Source organism: Pseudopodoces humilis, chromosome 3, assembly GCF_049639895.1.
Source record: "Pseudopodoces humilis isolate 2021_Gansu_Grassland_sample_001 chromosome 3, ASM4963989v1, whole genome shotgun sequence".
NCBI classification, from domain to species: domain Eukaryota; kingdom Metazoa; phylum Chordata; class Aves; order Passeriformes; family Paridae; genus Pseudopodoces; species Pseudopodoces humilis.
Window position 1 is genome coordinate 59,657,850 of NC_142202.1, and position 23,199 is coordinate 59,681,048.

The following is a 23,199-nucleotide window of genomic DNA, read 5'->3' on the forward strand; positions in this document are numbered from 1 at the left end:
AAGAGAACATGAATGGTTCAGAAAGCCCTGTTGAGTTTTCTGCGTCAAAGCATCTGAAAATTAAAGATGGGTTTGGGTTGCTTAAACACAGGTATCCAGAGTCTTTTTAGAGGCTCTGGGGTGTCCCCTATCCCACAGTTCTGATCCAGTGGAACATTTCCTTTACAATTTTTATCATATCCGGCAGACCCACTCCAGTACATCTCAGATGATGCCTATGCTCAAGCCCTTAACTCTCCTAAACATTTTTCAGAGCTGCTATTCTTGATGCCATCCATAGGAATGGAATGAGCAAGCTCTCTAATAATGAAGTCATCTATCAAAGTGCCTGGACATAAATTCAGTGATTAATTTCCAGTTTTACTTGAAACACGAGAACAATGACTGTTACAAGCTGAATGATACAAAAAGGCCCTTAATCATGGAAATGACTTGTACAGAGGAATGGGAGATGACAATCCATGATTCAGATATAATACAATAAATTGTTTTCCTGTTTTCATAGCTGAGTGTCTGGTTTGGTGTTCTTATGTGCAAGTTGGATTTAAACTGCTTGATAGCCTATAAAAAGTTACCTCCCAATGATCTCCAGGGATGATTTCAGATTCAGACTTTTTTTTTTTTTTAATCTATCATTCTAGAGTATTTTGAGACTATTTGAGACTACTCCTTTATGTCCAGAACATAAATTAAGTCCAAGAGTTTCAAAGCTTTTTCCTGGAGAACAGTAATGACTTGGGCCTAGTTTATCTGCATGATTTCAGCAGCCAGGTTTCAGAGCAGTATGTTGGCACAACACCCTGTAGTCAATGTAATGGTGTGATTCACTGGAGCACTATTTCTCTCCTGTAACCCTGTTATTTGCAAGTACTTACTTTTATTCAAGTCCATTTGGCAACAGGTGAAAACGTACACAGAGTGCAAAGGAAAAACATTTTATTGTGAACATGGCATATATAAGATGCGTTTCAGAATATATTGTTATATATCAAATGAGGAAAAAAAAGTTCTGACGTGAGATAAATGAACAGTGCTTCAGACAATGAAGAACACGCACACAGCTGTTCCAACAGCACAATTCTGATACCAATCACAACATTTTATATAGCTTTTATGACAATGTTTATAATAATTGCAAATATTGGACCTACTCCTGCATTGTTGTCCATCATCCAAATCTTCAGTGAATCTTGCAGGTGTGGAGGGAACAATGAGAGCAAACTGACACCCCACCTCAGGCAGCAGAAGGCAGGGATGGAGGAACATCAAAAACAAAAGACAAAAACACTGTTCTACAAAAGTAAAAAGGCAAATATTATCCCAAGGAATATTATTATTTGCACAAGAAATCTTAATTGCAGCATCCTGACTCCATTAAAGCCAATGAGAGTATGCCATTGAGATCAGTGGAGCCTGAATTTCATACTGAAATTTAAAACATTCTTGCTTTAGTGTAAACATCAGCAGAACCTAAATGTCAGCATCTATACAAGTATTCAAGTGCTGTTTAAAAAAACAATAAAAAACATATAACGCTAACCCAAAATGCCAGTACATATACAAAAGGCAGATAATTAAAAGAGGATTTTTTTTCCCAAATATACATTTTGAAGTATTTAAAACCACCAATTGTTTAGTACTTTTACATCATTGTTAGGGAAGGAGTATATGAGAAAAAACTGAGTTATTTACAATGCTAAAGGAAGGGCACAGTGTTTGCTCAGATCTATTTGAAACCAGTATTTTTCCACTTTGGAGTCATGACATATACCTGCACACTCAAACATGTTTCAATGCAGTGTTGAGAAGTGGCTATATATACTTCATTATTATGAAATATAATCCTTCTGTGCAAGTATTTCAGCATGATTCCTCATGAGCCATTTACACCCATTCACATTTTCAGTTAAAAAAACCCAAACAAAGCAACCTGAAAAATTACTTGCCACAATATTTTGTCTTTTAAGAACCTGATGAGATTTTCCATCGTGGCAATTTACAGTCATGCATTTGGAGACTCAGAGTCAATACAACTTTTCCATTTACTGTTGGAGTTGTGACTGTCTTCAAACAGTTCTTTGCTAATTTTTGTGCGGATCTCAGGACTTGTTAACAGCGCCTTTATCTGATTCAGTCTGGGTAACAGGGCCTGCGCTTCTCTGCGTAAAGCTTCCTTTACTAAGTCTGCTTCATGGCTCTTTCCTAGAGGAAAACAACAATATAATACATTTTATAACAACTAATGTGATTTAGAATCATTAATGCACAGAGATAAAGAGATCATATCTGGCATGGACAGTAGTAAGTGCTCAGTGTTTCACCCATACTGATTTTTTATAAAAAGGTATTTCATCAAAAAATATAATTTACATCAACAAATGCTACCAAAATGTAAAGAACAGTACAGCATCACATTTAAGGGAAACTCCTGTCTTATTACATACTGTGTAATAGTATCTGCGATGAGTATCTGTAGTGGTAATTTTTAGCTTGGTATTGACTGCTGTTGACTAGGAAACAGCACGTGCTCTCACACAGAGCAAGCAGCCCTGCAGCGCTGCCAAACCCTCGGGCGCAGGGCATCACTTCCACTTACGGCAAGACCTCATCCACAGCCATCCACGACAATCCAAATGACAAGTGCAAAATGTTCAGTTTCTCTTCAAAAGCAAGGAAAGGACTCTTGGTATCAAGAGCAAGTGAAGACTGGAGCTGCCTGCTTCACCACTCTTGTCTTTTTTCCACCATCCATCCCTCCTGGCATTCGACAGATTTTCAGCAGTGCAAACACTTATTAAACCAGTAGACAGTGTCCTTCAATTCAGAACAAACTTTTGATAAGAGACTCACAAAGCAGAGTGCCTGACACCCAGCACCACTTTGCAAACTTCAGCAGGGAGCGGAACACGGTTTTGTGGTTATTCTTGGTGGGATATTTGCTCCCAGGCTTTTTGCACAGTGCTCACTTGCTGTTATCATTGTCGCTCTCATTCTTGCTGCCGCTCTCTGCTTCCTCAGTTTTTGCAGGGCTCCCATCAGTCTGTCTGCTTTTGTTTTGCGTTTCTTCTAAATACTGCTGCACAGCCTTCAGCACCGCGTTCTCCACCAGCCTTTTGCTGAGGCTCACCAGCTCCGCATCGTCTGGCTCTGCTGCTTGTTTTTCACCTATGCGTCACAACAGACAAGAGAAGGAACTCATTGCCATGCAAAGACAGTAGCTGTGATTGTATCAGGAACCTCTGACTTGAGCTGGGTTCTAAGTTATTAGCTGCCTCTTCCTGATTGTAAGAAGTAATTTTATCCCCGCCTCAAGCTCCAAACCAAAAGTATTCCATAAAGATGTGTACAGTGTATTAGATCAAAGATATTTCACTGTTCATGTCTCTTATAACACTTCAGCAGAAGCCACTGGCTAACATTATAAGGCATCATTCAGCTTAGAAAAGCGTGGAAATTTAATTTTTTCTGGTCAACCATCACGTGTGACAGCTGAGAAAAGATCACAGAATCACAGAATATTCTGAGTTGGAAGGGGCCCATAAGGAAAATCAAATCCAACTCTTAAGCAAATGGCCCTTAAGGGCATTATCAGCCCCATGCTCTGATCAACTGAGCTGATCTCAGAGGCAAATACAGCATAAGGCATCTTTACACTTTAGCTGCATTCCTAAATTTAGGTGCCACCATTTTGTGATTTTGCTTAATAAATCTAAAATTTATTCATTGCTTGTAATTCAGGAGTTTCTCATGGGAAAAATTACTAAAACACTCAAAGCACAGGTTACAAATATTTTTCTAAAAAAAGCACAAAGCTTAGAAAAACCATGTAGTCCCTCCCTGCCTCTCTTCTGTCTTCTATCTTAAAGCTCTAACGTCAAAGGACTGCAAGTTCCAGCAGTCCAATCTTAACTATCTTCTGATAAAAATAAGAAGCTGACATTTCCCTGTTTTGCTAAAACCTCACATGAATAACATATACAACAAAGCAACTGCATACATAGTGAGGATTCTCATACATCATTACATGTAATTTGAAATATTACTTTTCCATGAAAGGTTTTTTTAATAAACTAGAAACCCCACTGCAGAATCCTCCTTTTACAAAGAATTTTTGTAAATTCTTTGTAAAGAAAAAAAAAGCAGGGAAAGCAAATTTTATTGTCAAATTCTCATTGGTCATGCCATTTGCTATTTCACAGTCTCCCGCACTAGGTAAATAACTGTTTCCCTCCATCTGTATTTAAAGGTCATACATTTAATGTCCTCTTCTGGCGTTTGCATTCTGCAACCAGCAATAAGAGGTTGCTTAGTCACATGCATCTGGTGAAAGAGATATTATTGTACGCTCTCAGCACAAAGCTCTGTACTGTTCAATTACCTAAATTTGTCATTTTTCATGTATGTAAATTTATTAAAGCTTGCCAACACATTTAGATAATAGTTATGAAAGACTTTTATTAGTCTTCCTAGAGTACTGCACAACCCAGGAGTGATTTCACTGATAAAGCATAATTCATATAGGGATTCAAGGAGGAGAGAGAGAAGCAAACAAAACTCTTCATATGTAGAGGTAGTGCCTCTGTTAGCTGTTAATCTGATCATTCTGCTCTGGAACAGCAACTCTTCCAGTTCTGGGCCTCCACAGCACTGTCAGTACAGGCAAGGAAGAACTGTGCTCTCCCCCTGAAGAATCATCAGACTACCTCTTAGTAGTCTTTTTTTACATTCTTTTACATTCTGCATTCCTTTACATTTTGGAGAAAGTGTAGATAAATATTCTAAAGATATTAAAAAGAATATCTAGGGGGACAGTTTTGATTAAAACCAAATATAAGAATATTTTATAATAATGTATTATAAACATGTAAATATAAGAATACATTAAAAACATAATTATAATAAAAGGAGAAATATTTTACGCTACCATGCAACAGAGGCAGAGGCACTATTCCCAAAACTAAACAGCTACATACTCCACATTCTCTGACTCATTGCTTACCATATCTCTCTGCTATCTCTAAATCCTCTGTCTAATCCTTTGACTTACAGGAAGGAGGGACTTCATTCAGATTCTTCTCTCTTAGGACACCCAAGGTATTTATGAGCAGCATCTCCTCACAGCTTTTTTGAATCGATCCCACACACTTCTTTGAATGAAGCCCTTTGATTACTAATTTCCTTTGCTCTTAGTAATGATGCTCAAATATGTTTTGGTTCCCCTGGTCTATTTAGTTGCTAGAAAAAATAATTAAAATAATTAATGATTATTTAAAATAAAACTGGTTTTCAGTTGCAGAGTTTCTTGTTTTTCAGAATTGCTCATGGGTCATAGAAATCATTACTCACACAGTGCTAATGATCTATCCATGCAACTCAGAGCAAAATCAATGGGATATATGGTGCTCAGCCACACTCACACTTGACCCTGTAGTGCTTAATATAGAGAATATGACTAATCAGTCACAGAGGCCTCCAGATACCACACAACAGTAGTGATTGTATTTACTCACAATGTAATTTGAGCTGTAATACATCATGTATTATGGTCTAAAAAAGGCCAGAGCTCTTCTCCCATGATTACTTTCTGCAGAACAGTTCTCATTTGCAGATACATGTATAAAATCCATATAGCTACTATTGTGTTTATTATTTCAAAATAAGCAGGTAGCTCAATTATAAGTACTTTCTTAAGCATGAAAAATGACAGATTGCTTAAATAAGCCTTTAAAAGTCCAGTTTATACAGCTACAGAAGTATGTGTTTGTGGTTTTCTGTTTGTTTTTAGTATTTTGAGATATTCATGCCTCATCAGAAGTCTGGGGTGAAGACTGTAGCACCTCCTAAGAGAGCTCTGCACTCCCACTGGAATGACATCTGACTGACATGTGAATGCAAATGCATGCACATCCTTGCATGGAGACTGCTTGGATTTATTTGTGTAGCCACCTTGGTGCACAGGCACATGGGCTTATATGAATCCCTTATGCTCTGTTTCTATTCTCATACTCCCAAAATAGCAGTGCTGGGAGTGTCTGCAATGCCAGGGCTGGCTGGCAAGGTAGCTGGGTACCATTGCATCATTCCTATTCATGACTGTTGTTAAAATGAAACTGGTCATGTAATAAAAATGAGTATTGATCATCTGTATCTACTTGACAATTTAACAAACATCTGTCCTGTTTACATCTCTCCTTCCATACTGCAGCTGCTGCTTACCTGCTTCTTTAAAGAATACAGTTCCTCTGCAGAAGGCAAATGCTTCTTTGAATGGACTGTCTAATATTATGTGAATTATTGGAATGTCTGTAGAAGTTATTGCACATATGAATGTTTTAGATTCAAAAGGGAGGTTTAAAAATTCACACTTGCTTTGTTTGTAATCTCTGTTCTGAAAATGGAACAGATATACCACAGCATTGTATTTGCAATATTGTGACACTATTTTATTCCTGTGCCTGTGAATAAAAAATTTCCACTTTCTCCTCAATGTTGCTCTGAATAAAAAATGAAAAAACCTTTCATTTTGTTTATCCCAGAATTCTCTTCTATAATTTTCAAAATATGAAAACCAATTCATACTCTGTAAATGCACCTCAATGCATTCATGCTGAGCAGTGTTTTTTATTACTAAAACTGAAGCGTACCAGTTGTCCTGAAATGACCATAATTTTTTACAAAGGGAACTATCAGCTCCACAGAATTATTCAAAAGAGGCTTTATGATCCTACATCCTCCTGCTAGCAGTTATGGACAGATGCCTGCAACCACAGCCAAGTTTGGGTTCAAATTCACTGCTGTATCTTTCTACTGGACTAGATTTACTTTCCAAGTTTACACCCCCCTACACGTTACAGGATTGTGAACTGAATTTTGAAATACTGTATTGTAACAAATCAGGTATCATGATCCAGGTACAGCATTTTCATGGCCCCGACACAGCCTGTTTAGAGTGTATGTAGATATCTCAGATTTGGAGAGAGGAACGACAGTTTGAATCCCTCTATTGTTCATATGATTAGACCATGGATTGTGATTTTTTTTGTAGGAGATTTAGTTGAATGAAGCAACAGGGGATTCCTTCTATAGGAAAAGCCAGTTTTACAACCTTTTAACAGCAATGCTTCCCTCATGGCCTCAATACACCGGGCTTTATATTTCCTCCCAACAACTTTTCTTGGCAACAAAACGCTGACAACATGGGGAACATTCTAAAAGAGACCCTTAGTATTTTGAATAGGTGATCCAGACCAGCTGAAAAATTTGTACTCTGGTGGCAGAGGTTCTGCACTGCAGCCTGGGGAGGCCTGTGGTAACAGATATGCCTCCATCTACCTTATTATTAGTCTAATAATTATTTCTAATACCATTTTTACAAACCATGAACACAAACATAAGCACGTGTCCATATCTAATATAAACAGTAAGCACAGACAGGAAAGTCACAACTCTGGACACTTCCTTATTAATTAAGAAGGTCTTGCAGGAAAAGTTTCTTAACTGTTCACTTAAGAAATTGGCATAAATAAGGCACTGGGAGGAAGGGTGAAATTATAATCTCATTATGACATGAAGGTGATGACATTTCTGTTGCTGGATGTTCCCACCTGATGTGGGAACATCACAAACAAACTTCTTTAGGTTTACAGATATTGCTCTGTAATACAGGACTGTCTTACAAGGCAATACCAATCTGTCCCTCCTGCTGAATACACGGTTTCTAGTTTGCTGGAAAGGTTTTTTTTATTTAATTTGGCACACCATGGAATAAGCCTGATAAAGTTGGGAATTTCTGCTAAAGAGGAAATTAAGGGTGTTGCAGCTATTCAGGGAAAGTGGTGCTCTTGCCAGAATCGGTAATGACAGTAGTACCCGCAGGACCCTTTGAGCTGCAGACTTGGAAAACATGGCAAAAGTTTGTTTTGTTTCACACAAACTCCTATGAAGCTCTGATATAAATTTCCTGAGCACCTCTAAATGAAGAAAGAGGATGTAATCTGAGAAACCTACTCATCCCTCTGCACTGAGGGATGTGATGGCACAGGCAAGAGTCTCCAGAACAAGCAAGATTAAAAAAGTTATGTAAGACTCTAGTCCTGGCATACAGGGAGTTCTGTTAAATATCTTGAGTTTATTTTTCTATTAAAAGAGACCTGTTAGCAGAGAAATTCCCCAACTCCTTTAATGTAGTTTAATACTTAAATCGAACTAATTTAAAAGAAGTCTAGTGCAAGAGGCAGGAAAGATAGTAAAGTGCCTGAAAAAAACCAAGATGGCATAAAAAGCTGTGAGTTTTACTCCATTTTTTGCACCAACACTCCAGTAGAGAAAACAGGCCAAGTTACGGAAGTGGTTTTACATAGCCACAGTAACATCCAATGTACAAGATGGCAATGGGAGAACCAAAGGATTGAGGCAGATTGTGAGACAAACATCCAGGCAACATTATTCACTCCACCATTCACAGTGCTGCCTGGTGTCAGTAGCTCCCAGGAACAGGGAATAGGGCGGCCTGGGTCAGCAGGCTGATCGAGAGGAGCAGAAGAGTTACTCTGCCCTCTAAGATGGTGCCAAGAGGGAAGCCACCTACTGTTTTCAGAGCCTAATAGAGAGATTAGGTTTCCCAGTTTTCCCAGGGAAAAGCTGAATTCTGGAACAGGACAGAAACATCAGTCCCTTGCCTTCACTGGTCCTCCAGAAATAATACTGGGTGAAATAATCACTATGGGTGACAGCGTAGGCTGCTTCCCCATCAACCTCGGTCACCAGTGACCACAGACAGAGCTGGATGGTGCTGAAGGCAGAAAATCACCCTGCTAGATCACCAAACTGAGGGAGGTGTAGGCTCAAAAAACACAGCAGCTAACCAAAAGGTATATATAAAGATTTTAATTGCCACAGTCCAAATATTTTACCAAAATCTTCAAGTCCCTGCTAATGGACCTGTCAACCATGAAAAACTATTTACTCACAAGCATTGCAAGGCAAGTCATTTAACAAACCTCTTGTTATGGTTTTCTTATCCTTCCAACAGTCTATGGGAACTTCAGTTTCACATCTTTAGGATCCATTTGTTACTATACAGCTTCCAAAGGGATGCTATTTTGGCTGCCACTTTTCCATGTTACTGTCAAGTATACTAAAAAAAGCAATCTTTTTTGGACTAAGACAGGTTGTTAAATGAGTGTTAATAAGTGAATCTTAACAAGCTGAACTTGCGTTGTTGTTCCTCCTGAGCTCAGTAAGAGACTCCATACAAACTCATGTTATCACAGTCTCTCACATAGTACATCTCTTTCCCTAGGGAAAGCAATTATGAATATATTTTGTATGGACAGAAAAGTCAAATTTTAATCAACATGCATTTTCATTTAATTATTTCAGTTGCAGTAACATGAGTTGTGAAACACAGCTGCATACTGTTTGAACTGCAAAAGGAAGATGAAATCTTGCAAAAAAAACCATATAACTGCAATTCAATAGTATGTCCAATAGTGTCTATAAAATACTGCAATAATTTTAATTTGATTTAATAATTTTAAATCCTGTAGAATTTTAATGAAAAAAGGGTCATTTGCAAGGCGCTTTCAACATCTCAGTAACCACACTTAATTAGATTCTGAATCCAATGGAGGAAGGTTAGAGTTCCCTCTCTCAGTATGAGCACCTTACATAGGTTTGAACTGGTAGCATAACTGTATTCAAAGGCAGACAAAATAGATGGGTTTAATCATTTTCCCCCAGAATCTTCCTATTGAAGGAACTGAACCCGCTTCATAAGCTTCTTAGGCAATACATGAAGTTATGTATTTTTGAATGTATGAGTAATATTGTTGCTGTCTTTCCTTTCATGTCTACAGAATCTGACCAAATTTGCTAACAGCTTTGGAAGAGATAACAAGACACCCTTAAAACAATTTCAATTGCATTTAAAAACACCCCCTACTATTAAGTACTTATCATGGCCTTTCCTATCTGAATCCTCTTTATCTATCACAGATTTTTGCCTTAAATAATGTATTTAGTTTTGTTCCTTCTTCCCTCCCTTTTGTTTGCCACTTAACTTCAACTTTAAATATGGTGTTTTTTTTAAGAGCTGGAATTTGTTATCCGTTTTTAATCTGGTATTGAGATGTAGCTGTATAAATGTTCACTGCTCTACCACACAAAGGTTTGTCAACAAGAAGCTTACTTTTGATACTTGGAGACTACTAGTACATAGAAGTTCAGACCTCTCTTTAAATGTCCTGGCCTGGAACCCATAAAACCACTGTTTGGGATCTTCTTCAGGACAAGCTCTTCCTCAACTTTTATTGCTCGCTAAAAGTCCAAAAATACCCACTTGCAAGAACACTGAATCACAGAATGATTTGGTTTGGAAGGGACTTTAAAACTCATTTAGTCCTGCTCCCACTGCTTGGCACAGGGACACCTTTCACTAGACCAGGTTGCTCAGGGCCCCCATCCAACTCAGCATTGAACACTTCCAGTGATTGGGCATCCACAACTTCCCTGGACTCACCACCCTCTTTCAGTTTAAAGCCACTGTCCTATCACCACATGACCTTGTAGAAAGTCCCTCTTGATTTCCAAAGAAAAATATTCCAAAGACAAGATAAGCAACAAATTCAGGCATGTGTTTGGTCATAATAAATTGCTCTGTGCCACGGAGTTTTGGTGACCTCAGACATGAAATCAGAATAGCTGTAGAAAAGAGTTAAGAATGCTGAAGGTATGACTACAGCTCATTTTATCTAATTCACAGAAATTTTAAAATTGTTGCTAGAGGATTGTGGAACAAAATCTGCGGATTTAAAAAATCCTGAAACATTACCATGCCATAAAACTAAATTTAATGTTATCAATCCTTCACATAAAAAAACAGACTTTATAATCTAGGGCAAGAAAGAATTGAAAGACTGTGAGAGGACAGTACTAATTTTTTCCCCATCCTATGTTCTTTATGAGTAGAGCAAATAACCTCATTTGCTGAACAAGCACCTAATAATCAAAATTAACATTATTCTTGAGTCTGCTTCACCATTAAAAATCAAGAATAATTGAGTCTTAATTACTGTTTTTAAACCACTGGGCCTTACTTCCATATACTTCCTATGCTAAATATCAAACAGTTATAAAAGCATTTTCTTTTTGAAACAACATAAAACTCATTTAAAAACCCATTTCCCTACCTAATAGCAACACTTCTTTAATGAGAGTGAATCCCTACAGCTTTCATACTGCATTCTAGCAAAATAATAACTCCCCCTCGCTTTCTTCCCCTATGTTTCTACTTCCTCAAACTCGGTGAGTCAAAGACTGTTCTAGCAACACTTCAGTGAAATCAATCCAGAAAAATATGTCTGCTATGCCAAAAACTGAACTAATCATCACAATTTTTACCAATTTACTCCACACCATAATGGATTGCTCATTACCATGCCTTAAAACTGATGGTTGTCATCTCTTTACACTACTTTTCCATTCGCAAATTTTCTCTCTACCTACACACTATACAGCGTTCCACACCTTCTTCTTCAGCATCCCAATAATTCTAAATCTGTCCCATAACATCAGTAGAAAACTGCTTATTTATGCCAGCTGGTCTTTTGGGCCTTTATTTCTATCAGGCTAAACAGTTCTGATTTGGAGTTTCATGTATTTTCTTTGTCTTCTTATTTTAAAGCAGTATCGTTCTCAGTCTTTCCTCAGTTCAAGAGTAAAAGAATAAAGAGTGGATATTCACACCATAAACAGATTTTGCATTTCTTTTCACTCTACTCAGAACCAACTGTGTGGTTTAAAGCTGGTACTTCAGTTTGCTTTGCCTTTATGTTTTCCATACAAAAAAGTTCTCCCATTTCTATATCTGGCAAGAGGGGCCAAGGAACACTTGTTAAGGATGAGGAAAAAGAAAGAAAAGGGCAATGTCTCTCCTCAAGACCAGATTATGTCATTCATGATTTTGAGAGTTCCTGTGACAGGAAAGCACATACAACAGTTGCTCAGCACAATGCAATGTGGTTTGAACTCCAAGAATGCAGGTGTAGCTATGCACTGAGGGTTACCATGTGGGGCATCAGAAGCAGTAACCTATTTTGAGAACCGGCCTGTCCTCACAGTCTGGGTGCAGCAGTGACTCCATGATCCCGGCTGTATTTCAGATTAATTGAAGCAGAGAACACATGTGCAAATTATTAACAGGGCACACAGCTGGGGCTCAACATAAATTGACATTTATGTCATTAAAACAGAGGATCAACTGTGCTTCAAAACACAAAAACACTACAGAAAATTTCATTTTAACAGAAAAAGCTAAACCTTGACTCTTAGAAGGGATCTCAGTCCCTAGAACTCACCTCATCATAGGTTACAGTTTGTAGAACTGCAAGAGTAAACTCATCATTTTTTGCTGGAAAAACCTCTCACATTATTAATGAGGTGTATGTGAAAAGCAAAAGAGCATGTGAGAGAGAAAGAAAGGAAAACCTTTTTGACTGCATTAGGCTATACTAGATGGTAATGGATTTTTAGGACAGAAAAAAATGTACAAATGCTGATTGTACTCAGCCACAGTAAGTGATACAGAAAACATGGCTGAGTCTTAATATGTTTTTGTTCAATCCTTGTGCTTTGTAGTAAAATGAAAGATTGAACAAAATGTCATTTAAAAATTATTGCTAAATTTTTGCTAAAGATCATCTAGTTCTAACCCTTCTGCCATGGGCAGGGACACCATTGCCAACTTGAAAAGCATATACTCCCAATATACTCCAAATTCATCGGAGAACTTCTGCCAGTTCTCCCCTTTAGCTTATGGAAATAGGACCACTCAAATTTTAGGAATGGCAAAATGATTTGGCATAAAACATTATTAAACCTTCAGTATGTTGAACAGGTATAAGTATGCTTTACCATGATCGTTTTCAAGTTATCTTATTTTCCACTGTGCCTATAATTTCACAAATAATAACAGACCAATGTCATCTAAAGGACAATCCCTCAGTCAACCAAGGACCTGTTGTTTGTCTTGCCTTCTTTGTTTGTCTGCCTTAATCTCAAAATCTTGGTCACAACATTGCAAAATGTAGACTCTCTGCAGCCCAGCATCTGTCACTGACAGGAAGCTTTCCCTGAAATATATACAAAATGTTCTCTCTTGTTCTTATTTCATATGATGCAATAGAAGTAATCCCATGCTATCCTAACAGTTGCTTAATTATATTAACCAGTTCCTCCTCCTGCCTTTTGGTTTTGTAGCTTCTTTTTTCCCCCAAAAACAAGCTAGCTCCTGCTCTTAGAGCTCCCTAAGATGCAGCTCTGCAGCTCCTCAGCCATTTTCTGAAGCACAGCCTGGACTCCTACTTCACTTTTTGAGCATTATATTCTTTTGGAAACACAGTACTTCCTCCAAACATCTACTTCCTCTGCTCCATGAGCTTCTTGAGCTTCTAGGACAAAAGTTACACTGATCTTTCCAGGGCAGACTTAGCTAGCACTGCATGCATGCCATTTCTGCTAAAAGGTTATATAGGTCTAGCGGCACACGACCTTGCTGGAGGGGAAAAAGAGAGATTTTGATGATTGTTTATTCCATCCCAGAAGTGAACCTTTTCCACAGATGAAATCTGTTTTCACCCCTTTTTGAAAGAGGACTGAGTACAGCCTCCTGATCATTGCAGGTCAGTATAGAAATGTTAAAATGGAGTCTGATTATTAGTCCATATTTGAGTTTCTAGAGACCTGTAATGAAACAAAATAACTGATTTTCTCTTTCTTAATTATATGGCATCTTTAATGGAGGCTGTGCAGACCAATTTTGTAATTTTAAAAGAAAATTTAATTTTTTAATGGTTTCTTGAAACGAAGTTAGAACACGCCTGCCTGCTTCCAGGAATACCACTCCCCGTTAGCAAACAAAGCACTCAATTACCTAGCATCACAAATCAGACAGTACAAAGAGGAAAATTTTTAAAATTTTTAAAAAGAGGAAAACATTAAATATGAGCATAGGAAGGAGTAGGCAACTACCACATTTTGGTTGTATAACAAACACTTTCCCACTCTCAAGTGTGGCTATTCTATTTCTGTGATAGATGTTTTATCCATATGCTACAATTTCTACACTGTGAGCGGCTCCACTCTAAGCTTACAGGGATTAGGTTACATTAGGACTTGTCATATAGCAAGACAATAGGTTGACACAAATGAGTTTCTAAACTGAAGGGGTAGCTGTTCACATATACTAACAGAGAATGGTATTTCACTTTTAGCATATTGCACTTTCTATTTGGCTGTAATATGGATTTTGCTTATGGATCATTTTCAAGCAGAGAAGGAAAATTCAGTTTGGGTTCTATGCTGACATTAGATAAACACCTGTTCTCACAGTACCATGAAAAGCCATCTCTGAAACCTGGTCTTTCATGCAGAGGAACCTGCCTATGTTTACACACGTGAGCTCTACAATGCCAGTACTTGTGTGCTTTAAGGCCAGTTAGCACAAAGCAATTCAGTCCATCCCATACAGCTCTGTAAGCCTCTGAAACGCTGCAGCTGTATTCAAACTGACTTCTGGGAAAGGAGTTGGGTTGGTGCTAACTCCTAACCAGTGCCCAGGAGCTTCTGCACCATGTTTGCCAGGCCCAGAACTACGCCAGGGTGATGGCACAGGCAAGGCAGTCCCAGTGTTCAGGTGCAGCCCTAGACACCCCAGCGCACTGGAGACCGAGGCACCCAGAGCAGCCACAGAGCTGGGCTGTGCCTGTAGGTAGCGAAGCTAAGAAGCACATTGAGCCAAATTCTGCATCTGTGGAACAGTTACTTCTGTGGATTTCTCCTGCAGAGATTTTGAATTGTAACTCCAAAGCAGCCCAGAGCAAATGAAAACAGAAGGATGAACTAAGAACAGTTTCAGAGAGTAATGCAGTAGTAGCTAGAGTAACACACATGCCAGAGGACAGGATTTGGCTCCTGACTCCAGTAAAGATGTGGGAACAACAGAATTTACATTTCCTTTTCTACTACAATGAAATCTGACTGCTGTAGTTCTGATTTAACCTGCAGAAGTAAGGAAATGGAAAGGCAAAATTCATAACTCTAAACATTCAGACCTTCTAATTCTTTTTATTTTTCAGGGCAGGCCTTACAGCACTTCAGAAAACCATGCTGCTCCTTCTACTGTTTGGTGTGTAAAGAGTGGCAGAATTTGTATAGTGAATAGAGAGAGGCACTGTGCCAGAGTACACACAAATCTCAGGAAACCGTGACAGGACCGTGCAACAACGAATGAGAGAAACAGTACTGAGAGGACTCCCATAATACAGAATAAGGTATTTGGATATTGTTCACTGGGAATACAGGGCAGCTTTTAATATTATCTGATAGCAATGACCTGTAATTTACCCTCTGAAATTCAATAAAAACATAATGCTGTAGCCTTTGCCTTATTCAAATATATCTAGAGTAAAGCAAACAAGACTTTCTCTGAGAACCCAGACTTCCTTTTGCTGTGGCAATGGTGTTACTAAGATAATCTTTAAATCATTTTACAGATTAAAGGAATATCTCATATCTAGGTGTATATGAAGTGGATACCAAACATAATCTCCACTAATGAGCAATAATGTTTAACCTGCAGACTTATAGAAGTATGAGAAATCCATTACACTTTCTCTTCCTAAGTGGAACATCTGCAGGACCATCAGGTAAATATGACATGTTTATGTACATTTACTTTTTCTTTTGGCCTTTATTTTCCCTTTAAAATCCAGAAAGAATATGGGCTGGCAGCAGACACACTGCTTGGAAAAACTAGTGTAAATGCAGATTTAAAAGTGATCTTATTTTCTTTCCAGGCTCACTTTCTCTTGAAGAAGTCATGTTGGAAGTCTCCTGCAGGAGCCAAGGGAGCAGACCACCAGTCTGATTTTTAATGCCCAGGGCTGCACAAACAGCATTTTACCCAGGCTGCTTCCCTTGCTATGCATGTACTTAGAAAGAGGATTCCAGATGGAGTTGGCAATTTGTTGGCTTGCCATCTGAACCAATCTTTCTGGTACTATTTATAGAAGGTCTGCTTTTAAATGGGCTGGCTGATATTCTCATCCATCTTACTGCAGCTCTGGACTCCAGGGGCTGCCAGTGGACTGTCACAGCCACGACACTTGGCAGGCCAGGTCCTTGGTTGGTATAAACCAGCACTATTCCTGCTTACTGCTGCTAAGGGTTTCACTTGACATTTTCAGTATCGCTTGATTCATGCCCCAGTTAATCTGTTTCCCTTTCATGGTTTTACTTGCATGTTTAGCAAAAATCCTGAAACACTGTTAGCTTGTTTCTAATTGAAGATGCCAACTGAAACATCCTTTCAGATAGCTTTCAAGCATTGCAGTAGTAAATGGTATATTATTATTGACATCATTATTTTTAATTAATGTAAAAAACATTAAAATTAACAATTCATTTGCTAGATATTGGAAATTTTTCTCAGATTTTACCACTACCAGAAAAATTATCTGCGTAATTATTTTTATTATGCAGAAATAAATTTTGTATTTTGCAAAATTTGTTGCAAAAGCAACATGTATTCTTGTTTATGTTATATTGCAAACTGATAGACAATAGTTAACTGTCAGTTATTACCCATTTACAATGAATGAAAAGCAATTAATCATTACAGTATATTTTAAAAGAGTTACTAATTTCTGTTCAAGCTTTTTGTCTAACTTTATGCTGGAGATTTACAAAACAAACCAATTGCATTTGAAAGATTTAGCCCCATGAGAAATAGCACTCACTATTCTTTGGTCTGTTTGGCTGTTTGAACCAAAAAGCAGCACAGTTCGGAATTTTAAATGCAATTTTCAGCTGTAATCTGCCACTGCAGCTGGTGGTCCACAGTTATGCTCACAGCTATTTGAGTGTGATTGCAGGAGAATATGCTCATATTCCAGATCATCATAAAGTTTCTTTTTTTCCATCTGCCATTGGAGTGTTTGGATATATTTTTGGGCCTCTTTTTCCCTGCTTACATGTCAAGGAATTTACCTATGGTAGATGGAATTTTAACTGATATCTATATGATCTAAGAAATACAGGACTCAATTCTGCATCTATTGAAGCTTCCTGTCTCCCCAAAGTTTTGTCAATCAATTTAACTGGTGAAGCATCAGCATGCTAAGTAAGGAATTTAAGAAAATACTACTGTTCCTTTGTAATCTGCTGGTTTTTTTCATGTGTTTTTTTGAATGAAATACTTTCCAGAAACAATGAACAAGATGTCTGGCTAATGTCATACGTAAGCAACTTTCCACTGCATTACTTCTCTACATAGGTTGTCTGACCTTGTAGCCAAGTGTACTAAAATGTTATTTGGCCATGAATTTTAAAATAGAGAGCAAAATCAAGAAAACAAATCTCAGAAATAATTAATTGCATCAATGTGCAGTAAAATAAACGTTTTAAGGAAGGTCACTCTGCTTGACGGAGGATTATTTTTTCTTTCCTTTACAGTACCACACATATAACAGCAGCAATATTGCATGGTACTCATCATCACCTCTTACTGTGTTTTATTTCCACTCAGAGAGCTGCATAACCATAGTATAACTAATGCATTCTTCACAACCACAAGCCCCTCAACCAGCAGTCTCTGTCAGCCTGACAAGCGTGCTGACTAGTTCCAGCAGTGGTGACCTTTGTATGGACTCCCTGGGATCACAGGCTCACTTCCCATATCTGCAAAGAAGCCTTCAGCTGTAAACAAAACAGTTTTAATGTTGTCTCTCCTCTTCATTCAATGAGAAGTCCCAAAACAGAATTCTCCACTGCAGTACTAACAGGACTAAACAGTGATTACCTAAAAAATCCACAGATGGCTCAAACAGTGCCCTTCACAGCAGAAAAACTTTCATCAGTTTTTAAATTTTCTTTCATGTCTCTTAACATTTCCAGACTAGCATAAACTAATAATCATTTCTTTGTCAATAAACTCATTTCTGAATTATAGCTTTGCAGATCAGAAGAGGATGAGAAAGCACACAAATATCAAGATAACCTTCTTGTGAAATACAAGCATGATAAATGCTACAGGACCTTGGAAGTTGGCCAACCAGTAAGAAGTACAGGACTTTACCTTGCAGAGCAGCAGCCATATGAGGCAATACAGCTGGGAGGGGTGGCAGAAGGGAGATACAGAGTCCATACTCTTCTCAGAGCTCTGCCCTTCCAACTGTTTTTGCTGCAATTTTTGAAAAGCACTTGGCTACAACCAGGCAGGTCTTCCTTGTTTTCTCTATCTGAATCCAGGGTAGGTACAGAGACACCATTTCACTGTCCTGAGACTGCTACACTTAGCAGGAAGGCTGACCCATTTGCTATCTACAAATTTAACATTTGATCCACATGTACCAATGGCTCAATCTGCACAGAGGCAGAGCTTATTACTTTAAACATAGTAAAAACCCTTTCATTATACCAAGGGAACAGTATACTCTGTTGAGAAGACATCATAATCAGCTCTTCTGGTCTATGTCTCCTCTTCCCACTCTGCTAGTTCTCTCCACACACATCAGAAGCTTCAGCTCCTTGCCACTCCAGCATGGTCTACTGGCAGTAGGAAGCATCTCCATGTGTGCACATGTTCACCAGGTATCAAAGCTGCTCAGCACTTTGCAATACTGAGCCTGTGATTTTCTCTTGTTTATTACTCTTCACTAGATCCCTTCACACAATGGAAGAAGCTACTGTAACTATGTCACCCTTCCCATCAGCTGCCCCAGGGTTTTTGATAATTACTTAATTCACTTAAAATTACCCAGGTTAGTCAGCTAATGATGGAGAAGCATTTAACCTCACTGGGGTGTTTTTGCCTTTATTAAAGGAGTGCTCACATAAAACCTGCTCTGCTGTGGATCAGTCTACACAGCACAGATCACCAGTGCACAGTGCACACAAGCAGGGATGGAGGCAGCAATGATTCCATGGGATCTGAAACTTCTTCTGCCAGAACTTTTTCATCTCTAGAAGGGGATAGAGTTTTATGGTCATAGAACCATTATTGTTTTGCTTATCTTTGTTTCTATCAACATTTATCTGTAAGGAGCCAGGTTAACCAGTATTGCACGCTAACACATATTTCTTGCAAGAACTCACTATGAAAGATGGCAGCTTGTAGTAACCTCCCACAAACTACAAGCAGGGTTATAAAAAAGTGTGGCCAGTTTTCACCATGGTAGTCTTATCCAAAGATCACACAACTCTCCCATCAGGGTAAGGAGGACTGAGATTATACTGAGGGTGAAAGCAAAAAACAGTTACATTATGTATATCCTCCGCTGCCAGTCATTAAACTGATATAAAAGATACCCTCTTCCAGTATGTTTGGGACCTAATAACAGTTCCAGAGGTATTGATGGTAAAGTGATAGCAGCATGTGAATGGAAGACAGAGCACTTAGTTTGAATGTAGAAAATAAATACAATTTCAATAACATAGGAGGAATATTCAGCACAATATAATGAGTCACCTGATAGCCAAAAAGATACTTATTATTTCCACCTATGTAGAGTGATACTTTGGCAATTAAGCTGAAGGTAAGATAGCCCCTGAACACTTAAGCTAATAGAAAGTCTAGATACAACACACAATATAGGAAACCACCCACAAAAACATGCTAGATGGAAGCTGAAAGGAGATCAACCAGACATTTTCTCCCACTGGCTCCCACTGGCATCAGTGCAAGACAAGAAACAGTGCACATAAAAAGAATAGCTGCTCAGTTAACTGGGCAGATCTCATCTTGCTACACAGCCACAATTCACTGAAGACTGGTTCTCTGCTGACATACTTTTTATGAAAAAGTGATCATTAAGTTCATTAAAGGTCCAACTCCATCAACATGGAGCCAATTTTAGTGACCTCATCTCCATTTTGAAGTCTCTCATCAGGATCTTCTTTTTCTTTCTCATCGTCTCTTACTGAGATCAAGGGAAGTGTTGATACCTGTTCCATCCAGCTAATTCTGGTCTTATGCTTGCTACAGCTGAAATGAAATCTCTTCCTATCTTCTCATGAGTTATTCTTCAAGACCTTTACTACAAACAGGTTTAGTTAAAACTTTTCCTGAAGTTTCTCAGCATAGTGTAGTTATGGATCACTGTGGCCAATAGCACTCCAAATAAGGTCTTCAGCCCCAGATACATCCTCATTTCATACATAAGTGTATATAATATAAAGGTTAGTCTTTTAGAGGAATTTACAATGTTCAGTATTTTAGAACAGCTACAAATTAACCTCAATATTTTTGGATTATGAACCACAGAACTCCCTGACTTGCTCATGTTCCCTTTCAGGAAAAGAAGCAGTTCTGTCATATCCCTAAATAAATTATATAATAAACACTTCTGCTTTTTCCCACCATCAGTAACATAACTTAATCACAAGGCAATCACATTTGACTTGATCCATCTCCAGAATCTCTAGTTGTAATTTATTTTACACAAAACATCCTGTCAGGAAGGTGGATGAGAGCCCAACTTTAGCAGTGTGATAGATCACAGAGCGAGACAATCTGCTGCATACTTGTGAAATAGTAAAATGTAGCCTATTTAAAAAAAAAATACAATTCTATGTTTCAAAATTCCTTATACCCAAATAAAAATGGGTATGAAAATTAAATTCAATAATTTAGTATCTTTCCACAGACCATATATGATGGTAGGATTTAAATTTGGGCTTATATATATTTGTATCAAACACAAAGGGAGAAAAAAAATATTAAATTCCGCTTTTCAATTAAAGTCAAATGCTACCTAAAATTACTATAGATCAGACACAGAAGAAAATTCAGCAATATGTGTTCATATCATCTAGGACTATTTTCTAAATGCAGTCATCAATTAAAAAAACCCAACCAACAACCCCAAATATGTTGAGACATTTTAATTTCAAGGAGGATTGCCTAAGACATATGGAAACATCCAACACAATTTTTAAAACTTCCCATTTTCACAGTCACCAGTATTTTTATCCTCTTTACTTCAAGGTGACTATATTCTTCATTCTTGAAGACAAAAAGGCAAGACATTCTTGCCACAAAAGGCATCCACTTCTGCTGGGTTTTTTAAATATCACTCTGATTTAAAAGCCTGTTCTTCTATCACCCATCTCCTTGATATCTTGCAGTGAAAGTGAACTTAACACCTTATTTTGTCTCGTAGATTTAAAAAAAATCTCTCTTTATCTTCACTAGTGTGAAGATACTAAGTGTTTTCTTAGCAATTTAGCTGCATTACTGGGGGGTTATTTTTGACAGCCACTGTCAGACCCAAGAATGGACATAACATGTGAGAGACTCATGATTCTACTGACACTAATGACAGTCTTGGCTGTCTTCAGGCCCTGGCTGGGCTTATGGCCTTGGTCATCGAACCTAATGTTGGTTGCAGGAGGATGAAGACTTGTGTAATTTTCAACTTTGACATGGTAAGTACTGAACACTTAGTTTTGGTTTAGACTGCTAAATTTTCTTTGTTTTCTTCCCAAAGAAAATGGAAACAATCTTTGCAATCTCATCACAGGCACTGTGAAGTTCTATAAGGGAAAAAGACAAACAATACCTAGTTGTTAATCAAAATGTCATTTTGAGGAATGCACCTTTCCTTCAAATTGTTTGGTTTTTTTCATCCACATTATGCACCTCTTTGTGTGTATCTTGTGTGAACGTATGTGTAGGAGTGAAGAAACAACATCACACAGGGAGATTGGCAAGACAGAATATAAGCACTGGAGAATGAGTATAAATAGGACTCACCAACCTCAGCTGATGAGTGCATTTTCACATTTCAGGAAGAAGAAGGGAAAAGAATAGTGTCTTTATAGTACCACAGCCGGTATCACTTTGAGCCAGTAAGAGTTAAAACCTCACAAAGCAGAAGTGAGAAGGACACAACCTGCAGGACAGGGAGCAATCTGTATTGGACAACCTGGCAAATGTACAAGACCTGTTTAACAACAGGGATTGTCTTACTATTTGCGGTAGGCAAACCTGTCCTGTCTCCCATGACAGAAAGCCAGACAATGCAACTTTTGTACTACAGCTATCTAAACACAAAATAAATCATGATAACTTACACCAAACTGCAAATGTGACCAAGTCATTGATTTGCAAATGTAACTTTCAGTATTTTCAAAATCAGTTTAAGACTTAAAGCAGTTACATTCTGTTCACTGAACTCTGCTTTACCCTCAAAAACCAATACCTAATTTGATACAGCTCAGTAATTTTTGGTCAGGCCCAAAAGATCTGGACTGCGTGTTGCTGGCCAGGCTGTATGTTGGAACTTGCCAGCTTGCTCAGCTCCTCTGCACAGGCCACAGAGCCCCAGGCCCTGTGTTTATTTACTCATTTCCACAACTATTTACCCAATCTATATTCAATATGCACTGTGATTATTAACATACAGTAAGAAAATCATAGAACGGTTTGGGTTGGAAGGGGCTTTAAAGATCATCTAGTTCCTGCCATGGGCAGGGACACCTTTCATTAGACCAGGTTGTTAAAAGCCCCATCCAAACTGGCCTTGAACATTTCCAGGGAAGGAGTATCCACAGTTACTCTGGGAAATATGTGCCAATGCCTCACTGCCATCACAATAAAGAATTTCTTCTTAATACCTGATCTAAACCTATGCTCTTTCAGTTGAAGCCATTCCCACTAGTTCTGGCACTACATGCCCTTGTGTAAATGGTTTCTCTCCATCTTTCTTGCAGGCCCCTTCAGGTACCAAAGGCTGCAATAAATTCACACTAAAGATATCTTTTCTCCAGGCTGAACCCTGATTGTCCCAGCCTTTCCTTGTAGGACAGGTGTTCCATCTCTCTAATCATCTTGGTGGCCTCCTCTGGACTCACTCTTGCAGGTCCATGTCCTTTCTGTGCTGGGACTCCAGAGCTGGATGCAGCACTGCAGGTGGGGTCTCACCAGGGAGGAGCAGAGGAACAGAATCCCCTCCCTTGCCCTGCTGGCTGTGCTGTTTTGAATGCAGTCCAGGATACAACTGGATTTCTGGACAGACAGTGCACATTACTGGGTCATGTCCAGCTTCTCATCCACCAGCACCCCAAGTCCTTTGCAGCAGGACTGCTCTCGTTCTGTTTGTAATAGCTATCAAATTGTTTAATCTCATTAAATTAAAACAT

The 23,199-nt window shown here is 38.4% G+C and overlaps 1 protein-coding gene across 2 annotated transcripts in view; it reads right to left on the reverse strand.

Annotated features, from left to right (window-relative positions):
* Positions 1-919: 919 nt before the first annotated feature.
* AKAP7 (A-kinase anchoring protein 7) overlaps positions 920-23,199 on the reverse strand; it is an 81,127-nt gene continuing 58,847 nt past the window's right edge. Inside the window, exon 8 of one of the 2 annotated variants that reach the window (XM_088053621.1) lies at positions 920-2,202. In XM_088053621.1, the coding sequence (XP_087909747.1) occupies positions 2,003-2,202 (200 nt within the window). In that variant the 3' untranslated portion in view covers positions 920-2,002. Of the gene's footprint in view, positions 3,166-23,199 lie in introns of both variants that reach the window. The other variant, XM_005518348.3, reaches the window with a different exon arrangement.